Raw genomic sequence first — 27,679 nt, 5'->3', positions numbered from 1 at the left:
CGCGGATGAATCATGTGCTCAAACCAATTACACCGTTTAAAAATGAACTCTTTTCATACGAGAGAACACATACGTATGTGTCTGCCTGAATTGTGGTATAAGCATGCTGATACTTAAAAAAAAAACCCAAAAAACTCACACTTACAAATTCAAACACGTGTGACTTGGTTTGCCAAGTTACAGAAACAGACCTTTTCTCTATGCTGTGACCTTGTATATAACTTTGGTTTTAGATTTGAGTTATTGGTGAGTTATTGGAAGGTTATTTTGTTGGTATTTTCACAACTTTTAATTGTAAAAAGCAGCAGAAACACTGGTTTATTTTGAGATGCTTATCCACAGGCTTTATAATGAAGATTTTTGAAGATTTAAAAGTTGTTTAAGGTGTAAATAGGTAAGGTAAGGTAATAAGAATTCAATTTCCCATTTGTTTTTAAAATCTTTCATGTCATTACTTTGGCTTTTTGTTTTTTTGGCAGTATTTCGCTACGTATACTCGCTGGCCAGATTGTTATTTACACCTTGGTAGTACCAGGTTGGACTCTTTTTACCTTCAGAGCTACTTTAATTCTTTGTGGCACAGATTCAACAAGTTGGTGGAAACATTCCTCAGAGATTTTGGTCCATATTGACTTGATAGCATCACACAGTTGCTGCAGATTTATCGGCTGCACATCCATGATGTGAATCTTTCTGCCACATCCCAGAAGTTGCTTTATTGCACCTTCTGGTCACTCCAGAGGTTATTTGAGTATCTTGGTGAGCATGTGAACCTGTTCTTAGCTGACAGGAGTTGCAGCTTGTTTGATCTTCTACTCTTCTTCATACCTTGTGCAAGTGTTTTTGGTTTTTTTTTAGTTATTGCCTTCCTGTCAGCTCAAAGCAATCTGACTTCTGGCTTCAACAAAGCATTTTCACCCAAACAACTGCTGCTCACTGGATATTTCCTCTCTTTCTCTGTAAACTTTAGAGGTAGTTGTGTGGGAAACTCCCATCAGATCAGCAGTTTGTGAAAAACTCAGACCAGCCTGTCTGGCACCAACAACCATGCCTCTTTTTAGAGTCGCTTAAATCACCTTTCTTCCCCATTCTGAAGAAAGCACACCATTTTGATCATGTTTATATGCCTAAATGCACCTCGTTGCTGCCCTGGGATTGGCTGATTAGATATTTGCATTACCAAGCAGTTGAACAGGTGTATCTAATGACCTAAAGTGTAGATTGCATATGCATCGGTGCCAAATGTTATGAGAAGCCTGTTTGCACTGTGTTTTATACTTGCTGATAAATCATGTAAGAGAAAAAAGAAACAGCTGTAGTTTCTTTTATACAAGCTCAGTTGGTGTTTTTGCAGCTGATCGTTATCACCTTCAAGAATAAAACCACTCCCTCATCTAATCTCAGCGGATGCATGAAAAATCACATCACTCGCACCTTCCCACACCTACCGAGCTCATTAGGAGATAACAGTAGGACATGTTTAAGATTTAAGCAGCTGTAGCTCACTGCTGTTTGTCTCTCCTCTTGCCATTTTTCTTCCAGATTGATCAGCCATTCGATGGGGATTTTCAGAGGAGCTCCGCCTACCGTCGCCGCATTCCCTCCTCCTCCGACCCCCTCCCCCCGCGACCTTTTGATCGCCCCCACCCACTCCGTCATCCAGCCCTCCATCCAGCCCTCCATACAGAAAATGACTCTGGAACTCACTGAATGGTCTTCTATATGGATTTTTACTGCTTGTAATAGACAGTAAGAAAAAAGAGGCGCAAACCTCGATGACAAAAAAGCCATAAACACCCACAACACACACATACACATACACACACATACACCCACACACACACACTCACACACACAACAAACACAGCTACACACACAAACACTTTCATACCAAATAAAGCTGTTTTGCAAGCAGTTTCTCTCACACTTTGACGTGCACACACAAAAGAAGCAAGTGCACAAAGCCACTCTTGGAATGTACCGCGTACTCTTCCCATGAAATTCAACTGCTTCCTTTATTTTTCTGAGATTCTCTACAGGCCTTGAGAAAGCTGATTTTATTTGATTTTTTTCCTCCCAATTTAAACAAGGATTAAAAAGGTTGGGAATTTCAATTTGCAGTGTTTTTGGAGGACAACTTTAGAGGACAGCTGATTGCTAATTGATTTTTTTTTCTTCTTTTTTTGGATCTCTGATACATCTGGGGATAGCAGATTAGTTTATCTGCAAATATTTAGTGTCTTTAACATTTATAGTTTTAGTAGGACCCAGTTTAACATACATTTTATTACCTCGCAGGCTGGGAAGCATCTGTTACAGTTATTCAGCACTTCTTGAACACTTAAGTAATAGATGTAACAAGTGTATAACTAGCAAGTTACAACCACTGATTGCATTTTGTAGCTTGTAAAGATTGTAATGAAGTTACTTCTAGAAAGTCACTACTCGTTTTAAAGTACAAGTAACTTGAATTGAGGAGAAGTAGGAGTAGTATTGTTTTTGTACTGTAGTATTGTTAGAAGGGGTGCGCTTGTTTTCCTGTTGCTTGCATGCCCTCCAACATGCCTCCCCAGAACACAGAGGCTGACACCATGCAGGTCGGATCTCTGGTGGGTGGGGTTAGCAGCAAAAACTCCACCGCATCAGGCTTGGATGAGGAGAAAGGAGGAGCAGGAGGCGAGACGGATGGATTGGGAGGCGGAGGCGGAGCGGCAGAAGGAGGCCGAGGAGGAGAGGAATCTGCTAGCGAAGGATCGATCGAAGGGATTCCTTTAAAGCGATGGGTGATGCACGGAGCCGTGATGTTTGGTCGGGAGTTCTGCTACGCCATGGAGACAGCGCTGGTGACGCCTGTGCTGCTGCAAATAGGTGAGCAGAGTCCAGATGATTTACATATGAAACATAGAAAGCCAACATCTGCAAAGTACTTCAGCTGCAAAATTCCTGTTTTTTTAAAAATATCTGTTTCATGTGTTTTTTAAACTGTAGTTCGGGATCTACATCAAACTACAACGACCAAAATTATTATTTCACAAAAAATGTGAGGAAAAGAGCAGCAAGGTCTCACAATAAAGAGCAGCCACTCACAAAAAATGTTGATTCTGTCCTTCTGGACGTGGCGTTTTCAGTGGGAGAAAGAATTTATCACTGGCTAGCTCACTGCTATCAGTGAGGTATAGAGTAGAGCAAAGAGTGTGTTGAAGACATTTCATGGTGTTGTGGAAAACATTTACGTCTACGGATCGATGTTGGGATAAGCTAATGAGTGGAGCTCTGCAACATGTGCTTGACTTAACCAAGGTACCAGGGTTGTGACCAGCACGAGGCTGTCATGTGGCCTGCCCATGGCTGGGTTCATGGGCATTAAGTTAATTGGTAATTCTAAACCGGTTGTAGGTGTGACTATGAGTGTGAATGGTTGCCTGTCTCTCTGTGACAGCCCTGACCCAAACTGACAACCTGTCCAAGTTGTACCCTGCCGCTTGCCCTATGACAGCTGGGATACGCTCCAGATGCTCCAACCCCTCAGATGGATGGATGGATGAAACGCTGTTGTCTATCTTTAAATTGTAATGCCATTTAAGGGGACACCTTAGCAGCTAAAATGTCAGAGCACATATCTCATCTCCCCTTCACCTTGTTCGGATCTGCTTGGAGATTACCCGGCTTACACCCTGCCTCACAGCATGCACACACAGAGAGAACCAGACCTCTGGTCACAGTGGGCATGCTGTCATTTGCACCCAGTGTCATCTTTGACAGCCTTTTGAAAATATGCCAAGTCCAGTTCTGTCTGGAGGGTACTGGAGTCTGTAGAGGAGATGGAGAGGGTGTGAAGAGAAAAATGTGAGAAACAGCCATAGCATTATTTGTAGTTTCCATGTAAACCCCCCCTCTTGCTTCTTTTTTTTCCTCTTCAAATTTCTCCTTCCCCTTCACTGACATTAGCACGATGTCCTAGCTTACATAACCAAGGGGACATGAATAGGAAGTCACTCTGTGGACACCGTGACTCCTGGCCGGCTCACCCGGGATGAGCCGCCACAGGGAACCAGGATCCCAAACATGCACTTCAAGTGTTTGTTGTGTCGAAGGCCAGCACTGAGATCAGCCAAATGTTGGAAATTTAAAGGCTTTCAGCTGAATTCAAAAGATTGGTGTGCTCTTGATGCGTAATATTAAAGCAGGAAAAGGCATCACAAGTAACAAAAAATATTTCTGGGATTCATTTAAACATGTCTCCCGAGGACACATTACACGGGGGAGCCGCTGCATGTTTTGGTTCTAATTTTAGCCCCGAATTTTTTTTAGATCAGAATATGTCTGAGCTCCTCTTAGTAGATTTTGAAACTGCCAGGAGGTACAAGCCCCACAGATTAGTCTGCTAAAACTAAAGCAGACAGAACAGTGACTTTATTTGTCACTGAGAGGAAAGATAATCCAGTCATGGTATTTGTGTTTTTCATTCATTTTGACCTTTTACTCGTCATAATTAATGAGAAGGTTGCCTTTCATCCGAATAAAGGAGATTCCAGTCAGTACAATACAGATAAACCGTGCATGTTGTTATTATTACTACCAAATACTCCATGCAAAGCATTTTTACTAATAAGTTACAAATAAAAACGTGTACATTTGCGTCACACGTCGCTGCCAAAGAATGCTTTACGCATAAGTGACACGCCTGCAGCCTGGAAAAGACTACAAATGATGTTCCTATCATGTTAACAGCTGCTGAAAATTAGGTCGATGAGAGTGAACCAAGACTGTACAGTCAAGATCTGTAAAGTCATAAAACAAGCTGAGCGAGGGTTTAGCGAGATTGGAGTTGTCTGAGAGCTCATTAGTATGAGAGATTTGGAGAATAATGTAATAATTTCAACAAACTTTTTGGAAAAAATGGCAGGTTGGAATTTACTTTGCTTGTGGTGATCTTGTACTCTCTGTGTGACATTTTGGCAAGATTTTACTTCCCGTCCTGTTTTGTCTGCCATACATCATGTTTTGGATAGTTTAGCAAGTCTAACATGGAAATGAACTCCATGTATGCTTTGGTTAACCATGGAGAGTTTTCCTCATTTCCTGTGCATGCTGATTAGCCTCATGGATGTATTAATAGATCTTAATATGGCATGTCAGCACATCTTTCTTCCAGTGGCAAAGTAGAGCTAAAAAAAATCCCCTGTGGACCAGAGTGATTTTTCCTCATAAAAACACCATTGTAAAGTGTTGACAGGACCATTATAACAGAGCTGGAAAACTGCTGGCAGAACAAACAAGGTGGAAGCAAACCTGGAAGAGGAAGTTTTATTATGGCTTTTGGGTGAGCCACTTTGTTTTGAAATAGAAAAGGACTTTTCAGTTCTTATTTTGCAACATCCAGAACCATCTTGAGCGTTTGGTTTTTAGATCAGTTTGGAAGTTATACGTCTGTGTACGACTACGTTTCCCCCGACCCTTCACAGCTACAAAGGTTGCTTGTGTTTGCATTCATTCATGTTTTTAGTCTGCTAAAGGAAAAACAAACAGATGTAGTACCTGAAAACAACCCCCTCCTCTAACTGTGGGCAGAGCTCCAAGTTTTGGGATAACAATATCCCGCCCTCCCACGCCCGCTCCTCTATGTAGTTAGTGCTCTATGCACTGACTGTAGCTACTAGAATTAGCTAGATCGTCAGTAAGCTGGCTGGTTGGCTCTGCCTGAGTGAAACCATTGTATGTGTAACCCCACAACATTGAGGTCACAGAAGGGGAGAGGGTGTGTGTCTGAGTGTGTGTGCAGCTGATACAATTTGGTCAAGGAGCCCATATTTACACAACGCGGAGAAAAGCTAAGAAACTTCTGCCTTACAAGGGCTTGTGCGGGGAGCATGCCGAGCTCTCGTCTGTTCTTATACAAGGAGGCAGGCCTTTCCCCTAAAGGCAAGGGCACATATTGGGGCTGTTGAGACAGTTATATTTATAATTTAGGCATCAAATCGGACCAAATTGGGCTTGAGTCTTGTACAGTCTGGGCTGCTAGTTGAAAACAGCCGATATAAGTGAGATAAGATGATCACTGTGCAGCTTTTGTCCTTGTTTCTTGCGTTCAATTAAGTAAATTCATTTAAGGTCAATTTTATTCATATACAGTAGCACATGTTCGCAACAATGATCATCTCAAGCTGCCATATATTGTAAGGTTAAAGATTCACCAGTATTAGAGAAAACCCCACAGTGGGGATGACAAACTCCCCTTGTTTACAGTAACAAGTGGGCTCAAAGAGGGCAGCCATCTTCTGTGACGAGTTAGTGGGTGATGGGGAAAGGAGGAGACAAAAGAGGTGCGCAGAGAGACAAGGATTCAATAAGGAAAGTTTTAAACCTAATCTTAGCAGTAGAGCAGGTGTCTGTTTACTGAACCCAAACTGGGAGCTTGTTCCACAGAAAGGGGTCTGATAGCTGAAGGATCTGCCTCTGTGTACCCTGCATCTTACCCTGCTGGGATATGCATTGATATCTTACATACCCTGAAATGTTCTTGTTTATTTCTCTGTAAACTCTGTGTTTGTGGCTATTTTTTAGGTCATTTAAGCTGCCACACAGAGAGGCGAAGAGTCTTTTGAAAAGATGTTTTGTATCCAGTGCACTGCCTTTGATTTGTTCTGCTTGACCTGCAGGGACATTTTCCTGTTGTCTTTGTTGAAAATCACCCTCAGCAGGAACACCACCTAATGCTCACACAGAGATAAGAGTGAAAGGGAGTCAGCTCTAGAAATGGGATTAAGAAAAGTGATAAGGTAAAAGAAAAAGAGCAGCGTGAGGGGTGGGGGTGATGAGTCCAGACCGTGTCGATCTTTTCGGTTATTAGCGTGTCACATTACATAATCAGCTTTCTCAGAACTGACCTCATAGGCAACTCAAGACAACTAGTAAAGCATCAAAATACTCGTTATTTGTCTTTATCAAATATATATGTGCAGCTCCATACTAACAGCAGGCTGTTGGACTAACGTCAGATTAGGGACGTTATCAGACACAGAAGCATTGTGGTGTGAGAATTAAGTACCTACAGATACAAGGCAGTGCGTAAGAATCATGACAAAGAGTACAATTAATGTGAATACAGCAGAAGCTCGTGTTGGTTCATACAGAGTCACTTATAGCTCACATAGCCATTATTGTTTCACTTAATTTTGAGAACTGGATGTAATTTTATGAACCCCGTGGAGTACGTTGCTCATTAAGTTACACCCACTGACCTCAAAAGTCGCTGTGCTTTGAATTTGATTAATAGAATAGAATAGAATCAAATAGAAAGTCTTTATTGTCATTGTATTCAGAATACAAACACAATGAGATAAGAAGGTCTCGCTTGGCAGAACTGTAAAAAAAGAAAAAGAAAAAAAGAAACAAAAAAACAGCCAAGAGGCACACAGACACCCCCCCCCCACCCCCACCCCCACCCCCTTACACACACACACACACACACACACACACACACACACACACACACACACACACACACACACACACATACACACTGACCTGGAGAGCAAAGACTCCCAGCACTCACTCACCTACTAAATATTGTTATATTTTCTTGAAATTTCAACTTTCCTTTGATGCAGATGAGCTCGTTTCAGTTATTTTCAGCAGTTTGTGTTATTTTGCCTACGTTCTTTTTCAATTATTTCGTGGAACTGGCTGATCCTCTAATGAAGAAAGGGTTCAGTAAATCAACTTAATACAATAAAAAAAAAAAAGATAAATAAAAACGAGCATGAGGCTAAACAATCTCAGGAGTAGCACAGTCTGATTCAAAGGTCTCTTTCTAACCAGTAATTATTTATAATCTGTTTATTTGCATGGTTGACTGCCCACCTATGCAGCAATGCCACCATTGTGTTACCCAAAAGAGCGCAGGCTGGCAACTCAACAACTTTGTTGTCCTTCTTTGGTGGCCTTCTTAAGGAGATTACTTCAATCCAAAATGAAACGACCTTCTCTGCGGCCCAAAGGTGGAGCTCTCTGGATTAGTGTCTTCACCTTTTACTACATCTGATTTCCTCGAATTCTGAAAAGCCATGTGCCTCTTGATATTTGCATACCAAACTAAATGACCCACAAAGTGGCAGTTAAAGTTAATGAAATAATGAAACCATTTGAGTGCTTGTTTACTTTACTAATGCATCGTGGCACGGTGCCGCGCCGGCTTAATGGAGGCCAGATTTGCCAAGTTTGCTACAAGCAAACTGTTATTTTCAATTCATGTCACAAATTTTACCACATGCCAGTCTGCGCGTTAACTTTTCTTTTGCTCCGATTTCATGGGAGCTAGATAGTAGCTGGTACCCTGTTGTCATGTCACAATAGGAAATCTGTCCCCGCTGTTTAATTTGCAACAAATCAGCTTGATCATACGCTGTTTATACTTGCATGCCAGGTAACCTAATCCACTGAGTGATCCTATCATGTTCACTGGTCTAATCTAGCAGATGACCTTGCAGACACTGTAATACAGGGTTACATAAATGACTGGCTTGATGTCACACTCACTAATCACTATAATCTGACCAAGTCATTCAAAGGATAGAAAAGATGGAGGACAGAGTGACAGAAAAAGGTGAAAGGTGAAATGAGGGTTTATCAACACATAGCTAGAATATGGAGGTAGGAGAGAAACATCTGGATTGAAAAAAATGTGAGAAATAGGAGCCACTGTGTGTAAATCACAATCAGTCCTCATTAATCGTTTTACGCTTCTGCCTGTCACCACAGGGAAAGAGAGAGAGAGAGACAAACACACCAGTCTATTCAGTTATTTGAAGTCTTCTTATTTATAGAATTTGGACTCATCATTTGTTCATCTTAATAAGTTATCACTAACATAGACACTAAAAGTGTTTTTATGAAAGAGTTATTTGCACGTCAGTAGCTTTGCACAGTGGTGAACCACGGATGCCAGCGGTTCCCAGACTGTGGCGTGTGGACCGTTAGGGGTCGTTGAGACGGTTAAACTATAATGAGAGCAGCAGCACAGGTTACTTTCACGGATCAGTTTTTTGCATTTGTGACATAGTGTAGATGCAGAGTCAACAAATACTTTAGTCAAAGACATATTATAGGTGTGCTATTTTTCCACCCAGCAGGCGATAAGCCAGGTATGTGAGTGCTATCGGTATACGATATGCGAGGAATGCAGAACTGAATGTGTGTGTGTGTGTCAGCACATTGTTTCCGCCCCTCTCTCGCTACAGACAAGCAAATAGCAAAGCTCTCAGGTGATGATGAGGGACAAAGAAACTTTGGGGGAAGCTGTTTTTAAAAAATTCTTTTCGTTTTATTAAGATGATTATAGTTGTAATCAGTGGCCTAAGGAATTTGTTTACAGAGAGCACCCTGAAACATGTGGGGAAAAAAACCCTCACAAACAGTTAATATGAATAAAAATACAAAATAAGAAAAAAAAAAGACAGTTAAAGTTCAAATATGCGGAAGGTTGTTGGTTTGAAATTAGGAGGAGGAAACATAAACCCAGCCCCAGGAGGGTAACAAGCCGTCATCTGGCATAAAAATCTCTGCCAGGTTGATCCATACACTGCGGTGACCTCTTGGGAAACAAGAGAGCAGCTGTAAGTACTTCAAAATGTAAAATGTTTATACCCTGTCCAGGATTCTCAGTGTGACGCTGGCCCCTGGCCCCCTTCTTGCTCTGTTTGGCGTCAGTGGGAATAAGGTGCTTCTACGGCCTCTAAAAGACAAGTGTTATCATTCTGTTCCCTGTTGGCCAGGAGGGCAATCCTACTGAGGTGGCGGGACGCTGCCCCTCCCACTCACAAACAGTGGTTAAATGACCTCATGTCGTGTCTAAAACTGGAAAATTTCTGCATTTCAAAATCTATAAGAATTTTTCAGCAAACTCTCTTATGTCAGGTGTGGAAACACAGTGTACAGGTCTAGAGCAGTGACCTGGATGGGAATGAATGGGATTATTTTGCAGGGATTATGCTCTCTTTTTTTTTTCTTTATTTCCCTTTTTGTTTTTTCTTTTATATCACAGCCTTAAAGCTAATTACCCCGAATGTACAGATCATCTGTAATCCTGTTCTTCTCTTTTTGTTTATATGTATTAAAGAAAAACTCTTAATAAAAAGACATTGTTTAAGACCTATAACCTGCTAAAAGGTATGCTAAATGCAGAGGTTTGACCAGCAGTTGTTATCTTTGAAAATAAATAGAGAACATCAGCATAAATTTATGTTTTAACACAATAAATCGTTTACTCTTGTAAGTAACTTCATTGTAAGAATTTATTTTTGAAAAATCACAAAGCTGTGCTTCATTTTAGGGCAGCGGTCCCCAACCCCTGGGCCTCGGACCGGTACCGGTCCGTGAGTCGTTTGGTACCGGGCCGCGAAAGTTGAGGCTCAGGTGTGAAATGTATGGTTTTCAGGGTTTTTATCGGTTTTCAGCGTTATTTTGTTATCGTTTTTATCGTTAACTCGGTTTTCCTGGGTCTTTTCACGTGTGTTATGAATAAATCTTCTTTTTTTCGGTACCGGTACTGGTTTTATTTTGTTGTATTTATCCGCGACACCTTAAAGGGCGGTCCGTGAAAATATTGTCGGGCATAAACCGGTCCGTGGTGCAAAAAAGGTTGGGGACCGCTGTTTTAGGGGACATCTGTATTAGAGAGATGATGGCGAAAAAAATCAAAAATGTATTTGTTATTAAATTTCTGTGAAATGCCTGTAAATTATTTTAGTACAGCAAAGAGGCTGGCGGAGTTGCCACATGTTGTTGGATGTGCAAATGGTGCTTGCTTGTTTGGGTTTTGAGCTCACGGCAGTTTTGTTTAATAAGATTCGTGCGATATGGAAATGAACCAGATGTAAATGCAAACCTCATCATGCATTAACAGCTGACCTACAGCTTGCTCAGCGCATCATTTATCCTAACCTCAGAGCACTGCAGTGGTATAAACACGAGGCTAGTGTGACAAGAAGCTGCTCAAATTTTTTTTTTCTGTAACTCAAATTAATCACAACACACATGAAAACAGAAAAAAAAACCCAACCACACCTTAAAAATCTCTAAAGGAGGAAGGAGATTTACATCAAATAAAAAAAATTAATACAAATACTATACAAATATTTGTTTCACAATAATAATAAAAAAAGGTTTTATGGACTTTATCCAGAAGCCTTAACACTGAACTCACTGTTTCCATTCCTTTTTTTTTTTTTTTACAGCTTTACTTTTTTATACTTCACACTATACAAAACAAGTTGGACTGCAGTCAGTAATAGTGACCAGAAATCCATAAAACCAAGAGTGAAACACACAAACACACACAGGCCCAACAACAGCCAAAAAACACATCAGTAATGGTTGGCCTGAGGGCAGTTGAGTGGATGTGTGTGTGTGTGTGTGTGTGTGTGTGTGTGTGTGTGTGTGTGTGTGTGTGTGTGTGTGTGTGTGTGTGTGTGTGTGTGTGTGTGTGTGTGTGTGTGTGTGTGTGTGTGAGTGATTGGGTGCGTATTTTAAAAGAGCAGAAAAACATCTGCTCTCTCACTGACTCTCGCTGACTTTGACCGTATATTAATGAGAGGAAGATGGATGAATACTGACAGACTGGTCCTGTGGAGTTGTTTACTCAGTCACAGGACTTTCACTCAAAGAACTGGTGCTCAAATCCCACAAAAGAAGAGTATTTTTAGTCTTTTGGTAGTTAGGTTGTTGGTTAGGTTTAGAAATGGATGATGGTTTGGGTTAAGGCTGTTCTTTTGTTTCGTTTTTTTTAACAATTTAACCTAAATCTCAGAAAGCTGAATGTCCTTTTTTTGGAAGATGCACTTCAAAGGCAAATAATTCATGTCCATATACAGATAAATATAAGGGATTATATTTCCAGGCTATATATAAATCCAGGCTGAAATATAGATTTCCACCTTAAAAAAACTGTTTATGATGTTTTTTGCCAGAAGGATCAGTTTAATTTCCTTTAAACTTTATTTTTATGGAAAACTGTTAATATTCATAGATTACATGCCACATGTTTAAAGATGATATTCATTAGTTTGTGTTTTTTTTATTATTATTATTTTGACCTCCAGGTATTGCATCTCTGTGTAATACCACAGAGATCTGTGTCTGGATCAGTCATGAGGTCAGTACATATATGACATGTATTACTGTGCAATTTTAAACTTTTATGAACTTGTAAGGGTCACCTCTTACCACAGAAAGTTTGAGGTATTGCAAAATGCATTGCAGCATAGTCACAAGGAAGAAGCCGTCTGACTTGTGACTATTACAAAATTGTAACTTGGAAAAAAAAAGGTTTCACATGACAATGAAATATACCTATATTTATTGCAGAGGCCTTTTTTTTTTTAAAAAACCTCCAGATATAAAATGAGAAAATCAGAGGGGACATATTAGTTTTTGCAACAGGTTCTGGCTCTACTTTCTTTGAAGCTGCTTGTCGTGTTTTCGCTTTGAAACTGTTGAAGCGTTTTGATTTTACTGAGTTGTGTGTCCCATGCGATTAGTGGTGGCTGGCCAATACACAAAGTAGATCAATAAAATAATTTCAGATTGTTGCATCATCACAGAAAGCTGAAATTCCCCTTTGTGTGTCGAAGGGAACAATTGTATTTCAGGCTTTAATGTGTCACGTTTTGAATTTCAAAAAAATGCAGAAGTGCCACCTCGTTACATGGCTGACCTACTGTACTCGTCATTACGTAACATTACCGACTGATCACTGCCAATCGGCTTCATCGATCGCTTCTTTGGTAGTGAAAGGACAGCAAATGTTGCCAGCTGGAGCATCCTGTGTGTTATAGGTCAGCCCCAGCCAGAGACCTGACTCCCTGCTGTCAATCACACGAGGCGCTATATCAGTGCCAATGACAGATAGCTGGAAAGAGTAAATTCACTCATTCAGTCTGATTTCACTCATCAAACTTCGCAGTCGGTGTAAATGTCTCCATCTGTCTGGCTCTCCTTCCTCTCTCCATCTCAGTGGGAGGCTCCTAGTTTACTGCAGTGCTGTTACATAACTCTGCTGACTAAAAGCAGCTGCGTGTGTGTGCATGTACATGCAAGCTTCATGCATCTTTAATGCCATCTTTTACGTAGTGAGGACAGTTGGTGGTGGATTTTGCCCTTGTGTTTTAGGACTCTCGCTCACGCAGAGGATAATATCTGCTCTTTTTTGTGTTAAATGAGCTGGATAAACGTCTCTTAAAGCAGTTTCCGGGCAATATAAAACAGATTTGTGTGTGCGTGCGCGCGTGTGTGTGTATGGAGTGTAAAAACCCACCTTTCTCTCAAGAATAGGGTTATAAATCTGTGATACACACACTCATCTATATCAGGTAGAAATTTCTTTGAGATTTCTTGCTTTCATTGATTGAGTTAGCAGTTTGCTGTATTTCTCCCTAATAGGCACTTTGTTAATAACAACCTTGGTGGTGGAGCTTGCCTACTTGGATCTGCATTTTTCTTCAGTGTGTGTGTGCACGCGCCTTGGTACTAGCATCCGTGTGTGTCTGTTGTGTGATTGATGCTCTCACCATCTCTTGCTGTTGGGAAGCACTGTGAATCATTCCTGTCTCTCCTGATGTCTCCCTCTGTCTGTCTCAGGCATTTCTTTCTTTCCACTCCCCAGTCATCGTGAACATAAATGTTGGCCAAGTTTGCTTTTAGCAGATGCCACAATACAATAATAATAATAATGCAATGAATCAGCATTCCCAGTAGGGGTGGGCGATATAAACGATATACGATAGAAACAATATAAATTTGGCCAACAATAAAGATTTTGACGTCACATTTCAATCTCTTATTGAAATGTGACGTCATTCAAAAACCGCAAAGAATTCTGGGAACTCGTGGCAAGCGGTACTAGCGCACGCAGGCTTTCAATTGTAAACAGTCACCCAGCGATAAAAAGAAACACAAAAAATGGCAAGAAGCTGTTGTATTATTTACTGCAATAGCCGGTCGCATGACAGCCACGGGAAGCCGACCGGTAAAGAGATCGGTTGTTATCGGCTTATGTCGTTGAAGAGAAATTGTTCAAGCCATGTTTCCGAAGTAACAAAGAGGCGACAGATGGTCTGGATTGCAGCCATTCAAAGAACAAATATAACGTCCCAGAACACTCCAGCTCACATGTTAGTCTGCTCCAAGCATTTCCACAAAGGTAAGTGTTTTGTAGTAGTTAATACGTCATTTTTCACAACACTCTGTCCACTTTGTGTGCTCGTAAGGGTCTGACCCTTTCACTCCTTTGATTTTTTCCTCGTATCTTTTCTTTGACTTTTCATCAAGTCTGTCTTTGTACGGACCGGCATCGTTCTCCTTCGTTTTGTACATAACTTTTTTGGGGGCAAAGAAAAAGCAAGAAGGTATTGGAACCGGAGAATGAACGTTTTGCGGTGCTGCAAATGCTTGTGTTTGATGCGGTACTTGGATTGTTTTGCCACGAGTTCCCGGCATGCAATGCGCGTAAGTCACGTGGTCTGTCAATCTCTATACCAGGGAGTCCAACTTCAGTAACCCTACAAACGCCACTGCTGTTTAGTTTTCCGTCTTCATTTATATCGGAAGTGGTAGCAGAGCTCTACGTTTTAATTAGTTTCAAAAATCTCTCAGTCAGAACATGGTATGTCATGTTTAGGTGGAAACTAGCAAGCTAACTTCCTGCTAACTTCTAACAACGTTAAATTTTATAACTTCTGTTTTCATGGATGCCTGGATGTTAAACTTAATTGTTACGCCTGGTAAAGCGGCAACGCTGATGATTTTATTAAAGATTAAAGAATTTAGACCGTTTTTAACTCTCAGTGTTCGTTTGACTTTGGGACCTGAAATGGACAGTTTTGGACCCAGATTACTCCGTGAAGCTCCTCACTACGGCAGCCGTAATGCTCTGACAATCCATCAAGCAGTGTGGCTTACCAAAGTTGTACTAAAACATTTTTTAACAGATTTCTGCACGCCAAAATTGGTTCAAGGTCAGTAAGCACAACCAGAATTCATATATAAGGAACACTCTCGATTTTTGAGAAAATTAAAGGATTTTAAGTGCACCTTATAGTGTGGAAAATATGTTATACAGAAGAAAAGAATATATTGCGATATATATCGTTACCGCACATGCTTCAAATTATATTGCGATATGAATTTTAGGCCATATCGCCCAGCCCTAATTCCCAGCTCTTCCAGCTAGGGCAAATGGCAGGTTAAAAGGAAAAGCATGAACACCAACAGCAAATTACAGCATAAAATGTCCTTTGAAGCTCAGTTTGTACTTCAGCAATCACTCGGTTTAATCTTCCTTCAAACCACTTTCTTCCAGAATAAATTAAAAAGGTAAATAACAACATGAGGATATGTTTTCCTCACAGATATACGCTGAAATTTTACTTTAACATCAGCAGATATCTGTCCCAGACTTCAAAGATATTAATTCTACATATTTGCAGATTTTAAATGAGCTGCAAGAAGAACTCTTCTTCCCTCCTGCTGAAATCGAACCCACTGCCAAACACTTATCAATAATGAAATATTGACCATAAGAGTCTAAATTTTAATTCTGCCCTCACGGCCCCATCTGTTACAAACCACATTTCTTCCCTTTCTTTCTTCCTTCCTCTTTGAGTGCTACACCTGACTCAGTTTGCATGTTTTGTTTATTTAAGACCACCTGCTTCCTCCTTTCCTCTCCTCGCGCTCTCTGTCTCTCGTTCTCTCGCTCTCGCCCTCCTTCCTTCCTGCCCACTTTCTCCCATCATGACCTCTACCCTACTCTCACTTTTCACACCGTTTCTCTCCCTCTTTTCTGGACCCTTGTCATTTTTCTTGTGGTTTTCTCACGCCAGCGCAGGATATGAAAGGATTGTTTTTGGGGGGTTTATGGGAGAATGGGAACGGGAGGAATGGGAACGGAAAGAGAGAGAGAGTAGAAGTGAAGGGCTGGAATAGGAGAGAATAAGATTGTTTGTTTTGTAGGAAAAGGACTGATTGTTTGATTTTACGTTTGGAGTTAAGTTTTGTTGTTTTCCAGTGGAGCTAGCAGTTAATGGTGCGAGAGAGGAGGAGCGAGACCAGGTACCAGTATGTTGGCTCAACAGGCTAAACAATTAAGAAATTGAAAAAATAATTAGATTGGTTGTAGTTTATTATTTATTCCTAAATAATATATATATTTATATATATATGAATGGAATTTTGCAGAAATGCCCTTTAAAACTGACAGCCTAGTTTGCACAATACGTGCATCATCTTCAAATGATTTGTTTGTTATTTGTTGTGAAGACATAAACCCCTTTAGTTTGAGCAGACAGAATAGTCACAGCTAGAGTGGATAAGTTAGCCGACAGAGTGGGCAAAGCAAAACATTTCTTCTGAAGTTTTTCTCTGTAACCCGCTGCTGAGTCCACAGTTTTCACTCTACAGGCGTCATTTTATCAGCAAAGTTAGGGAAAATTCGTCTTCTTCCAACTGTGTCCTTTTCAAAAGTGGCACACTTGCATTCTTTGATCTGGAGGCATTTGGGTCAGAGCAGTGGTGTTTGATTGCCCAACAGAGATCAATTATAACTGATTAAGAACTTTTGGAGGAAAAGCAGAAACGAACTCTCGCTGTCTCACTTATGTGACCACATTTTTAAGCAAGGAGCAAAAAAGAAGTGCAGATGTGTAGAGCAACTTCTTTGGCTGCTTATGTTTTTTGTTTTTCTTTAAATAAGGTGAATATGAGTTACACTTTGGAGCATTAGACTACTATTAGACAGTTAGATGACTTAGACCAGCAGGAGCAACCATCCGTGTCTAGCCTCTCCTCCATGTGCAAGCATTTCAATCTAGAAGAAATTTAAGAAGTGATATTATCAGATAAACTTTACTGTTTGATGTCCGGGGGCCAGAATGGGCCCACTGCACACATTTATTTCTTACTTATTTATTTATTTCTTACTTCTTACACATTTATTTTCTTCTCTAAGTGATTTATTCGGACACTTAATTATCAGTCACATACAGACAACATGGAGCTGTCAGTGGTATGAACTGAGCATCACATGTTTAAGTTATGATTATTCCAGCTGCCGGCTAATATGTCAAACTGCCTTTGATGTAAACTTCTTGTTACACTTGAGCATTAACTTGATTTAAGTTGGTCATTTTGTTTAGACAGCTCTGCAGATGATTAAAGAGAGGTGTCACTCACTGTTGTTGTACTTATATTTGTTAAACGCGTCTTGCTTTGAAACCCCGTTATAGCAACAGAAAGCATCTGATAGATTTTACAACTTTTGGAGAAGTTTTTTGCTCAACATGTAGCTAAAGGGAATAAATTCAAATGAACTGTACAAGAGAAAACAAGGAGGGGACTGTTGAGAAAATGTGAGAGAAGCATGCAGACTGTAAGTGATCTGAGGACTTTCTTTGCAAAACATAAAAGCACAATGGGAGTAATTTATTCCAAGTAGTTTGAAAGTAGTTTGCTCAAATGAAGATCTCAGTGTGAACTTCAGGTCAACCTCAGATTCATTGTCCTTTTGATTGACACTAGAATACAGCATATCTTGATATAGTGTTTCAAAGCTGCTTTATTCACAATAAAAGTGGTTTGAAAACAATTGAAGCTACAAAGTTTTACTGTGTTTTTTACAGTGCAGTGACGACAAGACACACATGAAATCTGGGATGAATGGGAGATTTGTGTTTCCAACAGTCACACATTAAGCTCAGTTTTTAGTCCGTGCGCACGTGTGTTTGTGTGTGTGTGTGTGTGTGTGCGTATATTCAGGAAATGTGCGTAGCTTTAAAAAAAACAACAACAAAAAACCCTCTTTGATGATAGACAGAGGAGATTGTGGGAAAGAAAAATGTTCAATCAATTGGCGATGCTTAACAGCCATGTGACAGCCCGAATATGAACTTTTTCTGTCCCTCTATCTTCATTCTTCCGTCTTTCCTCCCTTTTCTCCTCCTCTCACCTTATCGTAACTCTGTTTTCAAATGCTTTGATCTTAATCCTTTCTCACACTCCCTCTTTCTCTCCGTTTCCTCCCTTCCTTGTCTGTTACTACACTTGTTTCTTGTTCTCTCTTTTCTAAAATGCTTCCTGCTTCTTGATTCTCTCAGTATTGTTCCCTGTGTGAGTGTGCATTTGGCCTTACTGTACTCAAACTGTGTGGGAACTCAGCTGTGTGAGCTCCTTTTTATTAATATTATTATTATTATTTCCATAGGTGAGACTGTAAGTCTGTGTCTATGTGTGGGAACTGAGACATGTGTGTATTTCCTGCATGTTGACTGTGTTTCTGGTGTTTTGTGTGGGAACTGTTTACTAGAAACAGTTTTCCTGTTTTGATGTTGACAAACCTACCGACAGACCGATTCCTATCTGCTGCTTTGTCTCCCGCTTTATTGCCGTGCCACTGTTTGACTTTTTAACAGGTCTTGCGTTTGTAGCTTTTGCATGTTATGTGTTATTTTCGTGGGTATTCGTGCGTTCTTGGGTGTGTTAGTGTGTGTGTTTATGAGAGAGAGAAACAAAAGATTGAAAAGGGTATTAAAAAATTGAGAAAAAAACTTAAAGAAACAAATTGTTCCTCAGTCTGAACTCACCAAACAACAGGAAGCACTGTGTGAATGACACAGCCATATTAGGAGCCAGGAAGCAAAGGTGATGGAGTCTCCGTGGCGACAGTGTTCCCAAGACCTGGTCGCCACGGTGACAAGGGTCAAGCCTAGTTTATGGCCTGTTCATGAGAAAGAGAGGTGAACATTTGTACGGGACAACAGGATGATGAGCTGTAAAGTCAAAGTGAGGTCAAAGGCTCAATGTTCCTGCCACTTAAAAGCGCTTATAGCTATGAATTTATATCTTCCTCTGGAAAAACATACAAATCCAAGGTGGCAGGCACAAGGACACACATTATATCCACGTGTACATGCCTCACAGACCAAGAGACTTGACCACAGTGCTCCTCAAGACTCAATGAGCTCTCTGTTTGGATGAGTGGGGGCGGAAATGTACTTGTTGATAAATCTGTTTGTTGATACGCTGAAAATGAATAGCCGACCATTTAAAAAATGTGAAGATTTACAACTTTTCATCATTTCTCATGAGATAAAGCTGCTTATCTCTAGAGTTTAGATTGTTAGCCAGACAGAGCTGTAGTCCATAAAAGATGGATGTCACTGGTTTGTGGACACAGATTGAAGTTGCAGTTTCCACACCGTCAGAGACAACGTGACGGACTAGCTTATCAGGTAACACTAGCAAGCCTAGGCAATATGGGTATATCACACAGTCACAAATACCTGTTGATTAGTAAGGTATTTAAAGAATACTAGAATGTCATTCACTAAAGCATAAGCGCAGACTTCTTTGGTATCTGGAAACCAGATTATTTATCAGTTAATTGCAATAAAATCCTCCAAAAAGCATTTAAGAAGAGGCCTCTGCGAGGTCTTTGTTGGCTGTTTTTTTTCTCTCCCTTTGATTACTCATATCCTTCATTAGTTGTAACAGTTAATAAGTCATTTTTTGAGGCTATAGCTATGGCCTATAGCTATGGCTATGGCTATAGGTAATTATATTTGCATAGTCCAGCCTGTTGTTTTTCTTTGGCAGCATGCTGAGAAAACCTGAGCAGTAGTATGTAGTGCACTCTGCTTCAAGTGAGTCACATCAGCAGCTGTTACAGTAAAGAAATGTGTCACAGTGATATCAGTTTCGGTGTGATCGAAGCTAACCGGCTTTCATCCAGAGTCCATGACGACACCTCCGCTGTGAGTGAGTGCCGATGTTGCTGATCAATGTGTTTAAGCGCTATAGCGGATGAAGTCTCGACACCTGGAGTTCACTTGATCTGCTAATGAAAAGTTTCCAAATGTAAATGTAGGCCGACTTGTTATTCTTGTTCAACCTTCAGTTGCCTCTGCCTTCTTCGCAGTGAAAAGCGATGGAAAAGATTTGCTCCGTGTGAAATGCAGTCTCTGTTTTGACCTTTGCAGCAATCTAGCAAAAGCAAAGGGATGTGAGACTGTCTCACATTTCTCACTGCTGCTTGTCCAGCTCTCAGTGTTCCTATGAGAAAACGCAGTTTAACCTTGAAGTTGCTGTTTCTGCTTCAGAGTTTGTTTCACAGATCTGCAAGGCTATCTTCAGACCACAATTCCTGCCAAACAGAAACATGTGATTCATCAACAGCAGTGAAAACATAAAAAATTACCATGATTGCAGCAGACAGTTTTTCACATGATGGCAGGGTTTTGCAAGCAAACAACTAAATTCCCACGAATTTCCAGGAATTTTCTACACATCAACATCGGACATCAACACTGGTTATTTGAAAGAAATGAGTCAGATTAGATTTGTCGCCTGGACTTCTATGGACTGATGAGGATTGTGTGAAAGGATCTTGACCCTGCACCTGACATGGCGACCTCGGTGTTTACCGTCTGTTCGTGGACTTCTGGGGAGGTTTTAGATCAGCTCTTGATAATTAGATATGGTGGCACTCAGTTATTGACGTCTATCTCTTAAAAGAGGACTCCTTGAGAAAATCGAAAGTCCATTTAAAAATTCAGATAAGTCTTAATCTTCTCTCAATTAGATTTGATGCCATCAACTCACTTGCTCTCTCCAAGTTTCTTCCATCTGTTGGCCCACTGAGGAATTAACTATCATTGGCATCTTGCTTGTATTGATCAGCAGTTCTGCATTTCTGCTGTCTCTCTTCTTATTAAAGTGAATTATTGCAGAATTAACTGAATAAATAAAAAAAACTTTTTGCTAAAACCACTCAAAGAGATCATTTTAGAAACTTCTTCACACTACACACAGGTAGGTATTTATTGCACTGTATTAAGCATTATAATTTTAATAAAGTAATGCATTCGTTTAGCTACGTATCTCCTGTGAGTGATTTCTTACATTCATTGCAGTGTAATCTTTACATGTACCCACACATACATATGCATATAAAGCATACACAAACTCTTTCTTTTTCTACTCTTTAATAAAGCGTACCTCAAAGCCAGACAGTAGAAAGAAAGAACGAAAATGTGAAATGGCAAACACAAGGTCCAACTGCAGTACTGGCTGTAGGCCATAGTGACTTAAAATAAAAGTGATAACTGTAATGTGACTACTAAATTTGGGACCAGGAGTTTTATTGCTGTAACCGTTTAGTTACAGCAATGTGCTACTCTTTATTGGTTATATCCACAACACTGCTGGTGGCTTCTGCCCAAATTGGCCTTTAGATTTGTGTGGTTCAGTAAATAGTGGTCAACCCTCTCGTTTTGCCATTAAAGAGGCGTGGTGCTTTTTGAATACTTTGAAAGTTAATTTCCCAGTTTTTAAGCAGGGTTCAGAGAACGACCTCATACCTTTTCAGTGTTTCAATGTCTCTCCTTGTCTCTGTGCGGCAGCCAAATGGCATTCATTTTTCAGTGAGCCACATCAAGCGATAGTTTGCCAGTGAGACAAGGATAAAGTTGTGATTTAATTATTTGCAATTCAGCTGACTTCACTTAGCTTAAAGGGCTGCCTGCCTCCGCCTCCTCCGCTTCCCATCTCACTAATGCATTGATAACTAAATGGGCGTGATGACTCAAAGAAACTCGATTTTACTTTCTGTTTATCAGTGAAACAAATTAGGAAAGTTAAATTATCTGACTGAATACACAGACTTAGAAGCAAGTAAAAGTAACGCTGGTTTTCTGGTTTACAGCTATATCCTTTTATCCTATCACTCCACTCAGATAACTTTATTTTTTTCCATCTGATCCCAGTCTAGTGTCACTGTTTAGCAAAACAGTGAGTCTGACTGGTTTCACTAAATGCCGTGGATTGAGAACACGTTTCAAAAAGTCAAACGCAAGGCTTTCCAAGTATCTTGACAAATCCTACTTGATACCTGCCCTCAAGGAGGAAGTGCTGAATCGGCAGAGGCAGCATGTGGGGGGAAGTCAGACGGTTTGTAGAAGCAAAGACTAAGCAAACAGCTTGTTTAAGAAGTGAGAAGCTGTTGCCTCTGGGTTTGACTCACAGCTTTGCTAAAGTCCCGATGATTTTCTTCTTGCTTGCAACACTTTGTATAAGTTACAGGTGTAAACAGCTGGCTTGGACACAGCCAACACTGGATCCCAATGGCTGACTGATGGCTGATCATCCTTAAATATCTTCCTGGGGCAGATTCAACAAAGTGCCTCTCCTGCTCCACTAGATCCCAAAGTGCTCTATTGCATTGATATCTGGTGACTGGGGAGGTTCTTTGAATGTAGTTAACCATCTATCATGTTCAAGAAAACAGTTCCAGGTTATTTAGTGTGCTATCTTGCTGGAAGCGGGTCATCTTTCCAATGTCTGAACACTTAAATGCACTGAGATGCTGACACGTGATTGGCCAATTAGATATTTGTGTTAAGGAGCTAGAAGTGGTTCATTTCTGAACTGTGTGATGTCATGTGGCTTTTAAATGGACCAGAAATCTGTTTTACTTTGCAATAACCTCATCTCTGCTAATCTCATAATGTGTTTCAATGTATTTTTAATCTTTGATGATGATAATCAACAGTGAATTTATGGTAGGTTTATAAAATATTAAGTACATATTTCAGGTTAAGAGGGGTTAAGAGCTATTTTTGCTGGCGACAGGTGTGTTTGATGGATTTACACAGTGTTGAGTGGTATTATTGAGAGATATCAAAAGCATGTGTGCGTTTCCATTAGTTTGCTGCATCCTAAGTGTCTCTTTAGTTATTTCCACCGGCCCATCCTAATTTGGGGCCCCATCATTCATCGGATGTGTTTGAAATCCTCACCTGGTTTCCGGCGCTGGAAAGTCGGCGCATAAAGATAATTAAATGTGCGCTCAGTAACAAGGTCACGTTCACATAACAGTCTGGGTTATGCTGAGCTCAATCCATTTAATTCAGGAAATGTATGTTGAATGTTTTCCTGTCTTTCTTCGCTCCTATTTAGTCAGAAGTAATACTTTCCGTTTACTGCTTTCAGGTTTATGAGTTTATTTAAGCAGTAGTTAATAAGAAATGCATAAGTGCTCTCGTGCTTTCAGAAGAAGCAACAAAAAGGAGATTTCCTTCCTTCGTTTGAGAGCTCATAATTGAATTGTTTAACACACGCGAGTCACTGTTGGGGCAGTTTCTTTTGTGTCGATTACTGGCAAAAGCCTGACTAACCTGATCACTGAGCCTCCACACTCAATTTTCGCTCATTTTCTCTGCATTAAAAAGAGCACCGGAGTCTCTGTCGAATTCCTTTGTGCGGTAATCCAGGGGGAACGTTAACACACAGAAGCTCAGCAGACCTGAGATAAATCCTGCCGTCGGGGCCGGTTGCTGTGGCTTTCTCCTCTTTATCTTCGTGTAGGCTTTAACAGAAGGTGTTGAAAAAGTCAGCCTCAGGTCAGCTCTTAGGTAGCAGCAGTAACAGCACAAACAACCAATTTATGTGGCAGTGCACTTCACCTGTGACTGCGACCTGCTGTCACATAGTGAGTCACTGAAAATCCTATTACCCGATTGCAATATTACATGTGTTAATTAATATCAGATAAGCAGGATATTATTATGTTAATCATGATGACAGTGAGCAGCATTAACCAGCAGGCTGGCTGATTGCTGGTTTTGTTGAAAGAATCGTTTCTGCTGTTGGATGGATGAAATTATATTTCTAAATAATTGTAAGCCAAGAATGTCTGTATGCAATGATGCTGAACAGTCTTTTTATGGGTATCTAATCATATAAATAAAGTTATGTTTAATATTAGTGTCACAGTTTATGCCACCTGTGGCTAATTTCAATTTTGCAACTGCCTAATTTCTGTATTAAAAAAATAAAATATTTATTTAATATTTAAAATATTTAATATTTATACTAATCAGAAATTATAACTCTCAACCTGAACAGTTTGAATGCAGCTTGCGCCCCCTGGTGGAAGCACAGTCACATCTGTGTTGCGCACCTGTTGTTAGCTCTCACTGTCTCTGTCTCTGCTCACACCTCATCTGTCTCTGTGTCTGTGCTGTGCAGGTCTTCCAGAGCAGTACTACAGTCTGACGTGGTTCCTCAGTCCAGTTCTTGGCCTCTTGTTCACTCCTCTGATCGGCTCGGCCAGTGACCGCTGCACTCTGCGATGGGGCAGGAGGAGACCGTTCATCCTGGCTCTCTGTATAGGAACACTGATTGGAGTGGCTCTGTTTCTGAATGGATCACTGATAGGTACGTTTTTGGTTTTTTTTTCTTAATGAGACATTTTCTGTGTGCATTAGCTGAGAAGAGAACAACAGAGCAGTTATAGCAAACCTCACTATAGTGTGGAGTTCAAGAGTTCAGGATTTTCCTTTAGCCATAATATAATAGTGTGACCCATAATCAAATGTGTGCCTAATGTAGAACAATAGTGTACGGGGCCTGTACACATCTCTAAATATAACCAAATGAAATGTCAAAGGAGTTATAAATAAGAACAAGAGGTGTGTGAACAGTTTTCTGTCAGCAAATTCTATTCAGTTTTACTCACGTCTATTCTGTTCTGCCTCTATTCTTCTGCAGTGGCACTCGGGTCAATTAAGGGCACCAGGGAGGCGTGTGTGTGTGTGTGTTTGTGCTGGGAGGGTTAACGTGGGAAACAAACAGTGACCTGTCTGAGAGAAATGAGTGAATAAATAAGAGAATGTGTGCGTTTCCGTGTAAGTATAGGCGAATGTGTGTGAATGAGCCAGGACGACATGGGAAAGATGTAGTAACCTGTGAATGAATGTGTGTGTGTGTGTGTGTGTGTGTGTGTAGCTGTAAGTGAGTGTGTGTGTTGACATGGGAACACAAGAGCAGGCATTTCACAGGGAAATGCTTCCTGTTTGCTTCCCCCTTTCTACCAATCATAGTTCACTTCCTGTCTGGGTGCCTTGCTAGTGCGTACCGTGGCTCCATTGTCCCCCCCCACCCCCTATACACACGCATACACACAAATACACAAAACACCCGCATGTACACAGGCGCACATACTGATACGCCGCTGTTCTTTCTACAAATGTTTCTATTTCCCTGACGTTAATGGATTTGAGTTTGTCATGCTTAGTCACACTGCCTCAACAACACACAATACACTCAAAGTGCACACCCCACTGCACACTGTGTTGTTCACATACATTTATACAGCTTCAGGCCCTCGGGGTGCAGGGGGGGGCAGACCGGGTCACAAATGTCATGTGGTACACAAGGTCACACACGACATGCAACGCAGTATGGGAAATGTGCAGTGACCTGTTTGTGTCTATAGCTGCTATTGTCATTCAGTAATGTGCTGTTAGCTCTTACCATGCTTGGTTACATCAGCATAAACTAATTAATTTTTTTCGTTGTGCTGCACATTTCTTCTTGATAATTATTGGCCTTTTTATTTTTTTGTATTTCTAAACCTAAAGTAAGATAAGCACTGAAAATCATCTCTGTTTCTCTGGCAGGTCTGTCACTCGGTGATGAGCAGGGGAGACAACCAATAGGGATTGTTCTTACTGTGCTGGGTGTGGTGGTGCTGGACTTTTGTGCGGATGCCACAGAGGGACCAATCAGAGCATACCTGTTAGACGTGGCAGACACAGAGGAGCAAGACATGGCACTGAATATCCACGCCGCCTCTGCAGGTACAGCTGATGATAAACGCAGCGATAAAATATTTTCCGCCATTACTGCGAAAGAGCAGAATTCACCTGTCGCGTGTTTGTTGTGTGTGTTCTTGCTCGCAGGTCTAGGCGGCGCAGTCGGCTACGCGCTTGGAGGTTTGGACTGGACGCACACGTTCCTCGGAGCAGTCTTCAAGTCGCAGGAGCAGATCCTCTTCTTCTTTGCAGCCATCCTCTTCTCTGTCTCCGTCGTGCTGCATCTCTTAAGTATCGAGGAGCAGCAGTACTCGCCGCAACACGACAGGCTCGAGCAGGTACTGAACCGTGAAGTTCAGTTTTAGTAGAAATAGACTTTTTCAGTGACATCACAGAAAACATCCTTTTACTGCTCTCTCAACAGGAAAGTCTGGATCCTGCCCACCTTCAAACATCGGCCAATGGCAGGGCCGGACTTCTCGGCGCCAAATTAGAAATGATCGGTGAGGATGATACGGTAGAGAGCTACGACCTCTATGACCCATACGAAGATGACCAGTCAGAGCATGGAGACATGGACTTCCTGGAGGTGGAGCTTGTGAGAAGTAAGTTCAGAAACTTCTGTTTTTTTTAAATTAGCAAAATCTATTTTAAATGGTTTTCAATTCAAATGATCAAAAAAAGATGGTCACTGTGCCAAGGAAATCCAAATAAACCCGAAGTTGGCGACATATGTATACTTTTTTGGTGTTTGGTTTTTATGTTTCCTAGGCAAAAAGAGAGCAAAAGGAAATTCAGGATCCGTGTGACCATATGTCACAAAGACTTTTATTTCCACTTATAAAAATGCTTCATTGCTCTTTCTCTCTTTTTTTTCAGTCATGACAGGGCAGCTGTAACTTCATCCCTTTTTCTCTGCCCTGTTTCTTTCGCTTTTCTCTAAATTTCTGACACCTAAACTGATCGCATCACCTCCCCCTCTTCTTTCTCCAGGTAAAAGCGACAGCGTCCTCGCCATGGCAGACGCAACCCTCGATCACCTCGACCACGATGCGATGTTCTTGTGCCACATAGAGCCTTCCATCTTCGCCGATCACCTCTCGCCCTATCACGGCTCCCCCTCCACGACCGCTCCCTTCTTCAACCCCAATCGCAGCACCCCACCCCCCCGATTCGCCAGCATCAGACGCAGCAGCAGCACGGGAAGTCAAGACTTTCTCCGCCCCCAAAACAGCAGCAATCAAACGAATGTTACCACCCCCAGGATTTCCCGCCTCTCAGCTTTCCTGCAAGAAATGGAAAACGACGACGGGCAGGAGGCGCTGCTGAACAACCAGCTCAACGAGCAGCGGACGCTGAACGGGCGGCTGTTAGCCAGCGTTACTAATACTGACAGACTTGGCACTAACAGGCTGAGCTCCAAAGGACAGGCACACCGTGCTGGAATGGTCAAAGGTCAGCATCTTTACGTTATTATAGCCATGTTGTTATTTGTTGATATATGTTAACCCAGTCATATTTAGTTATACTGGGAAAGTCAAATTTGGTCATGTGAAATTGTTCTGATGTAAACAACTTTAGTTTAGAAAAATAGCACAATAATGCTAAATCAGTTTCTTTAAATTTTAGCATAAAAGACCTGGATAATTTCCCTACAGTGTTATAGTAGTTATTAAAAGATGAACCCATTAACAAACTCTCTCTTCATCCAGCTGCCAGCACTGGAGCTCCTATGAGACAGTCACGCCACCGCCACACCTTCTACCGCCAGCCGTCCTGCACTTTTTCTTACTACGGCCGCGTGGGTAATCATCGTTACCGCTACCGCCGAGCCAATGCAGCTTTTCTCATCAAGCCGTCCCGCAGCATGAATGACCTGTACGAAGTGGAGGCCAGGCACAGGAGGAGGAACAGGCAGAGGAACAGACACCGCAGCGGGAACACCAACTCCTCCAGCGGGGACACGGAGAGTGAAGAGGGCGAGGTGTGTGGATGGAGGGGTGTGATGCTTAACGAGTCTGTATTGTTTGTCCTCG

The 27,679-nt window shown here is 41.2% G+C and overlaps 1 protein-coding gene across 2 annotated transcripts in view; it reads left to right on the top strand.

Moving 5' to 3' along the window:
• The window catches only part of slc45a4a (solute carrier family 45 member 4a), a 52,055-nt gene that overhangs the window by 18,035 nt on the left and 6,341 nt on the right, over window positions 1–27,679 (top strand). For both annotated transcript variants that reach the window (XM_006787926.3, XM_006787927.3), the window contains 7 exons: window positions 1,543–2,868; window positions 24,076–24,264; window positions 25,509–25,688; window positions 25,791–25,981; window positions 26,068–26,248; window positions 26,637–27,098; window positions 27,356–27,627. In XM_006787926.3, coding sequence (XP_006787989.2) covers window positions 2,550–2,868; window positions 24,076–24,264; window positions 25,509–25,688; window positions 25,791–25,981; window positions 26,068–26,248; window positions 26,637–27,098; window positions 27,356–27,627 — 1,794 coding nt within the window. In that variant the 5' untranslated portion in view covers window positions 1,543–2,549. The remainder of the gene's footprint in view (window positions 1–1,542; window positions 2,869–24,075; window positions 24,265–25,508; window positions 25,689–25,790; window positions 25,982–26,067; window positions 26,249–26,636; window positions 27,099–27,355; window positions 27,628–27,679) is intronic.

Source organism: Neolamprologus brichardi, chromosome 22 (assembly GCF_056152115.1).
Source record: "Neolamprologus brichardi isolate AB-2024 chromosome 22, ASM5615211v1, whole genome shotgun sequence".
NCBI lineage: Eukaryota > Metazoa > Chordata > Actinopteri > Cichliformes > Cichlidae > Neolamprologus > Neolamprologus brichardi.
Note: the sequence above shows the minus strand (reverse complement) of the source record. Positions and strands in the feature narration are given on the sequence as shown.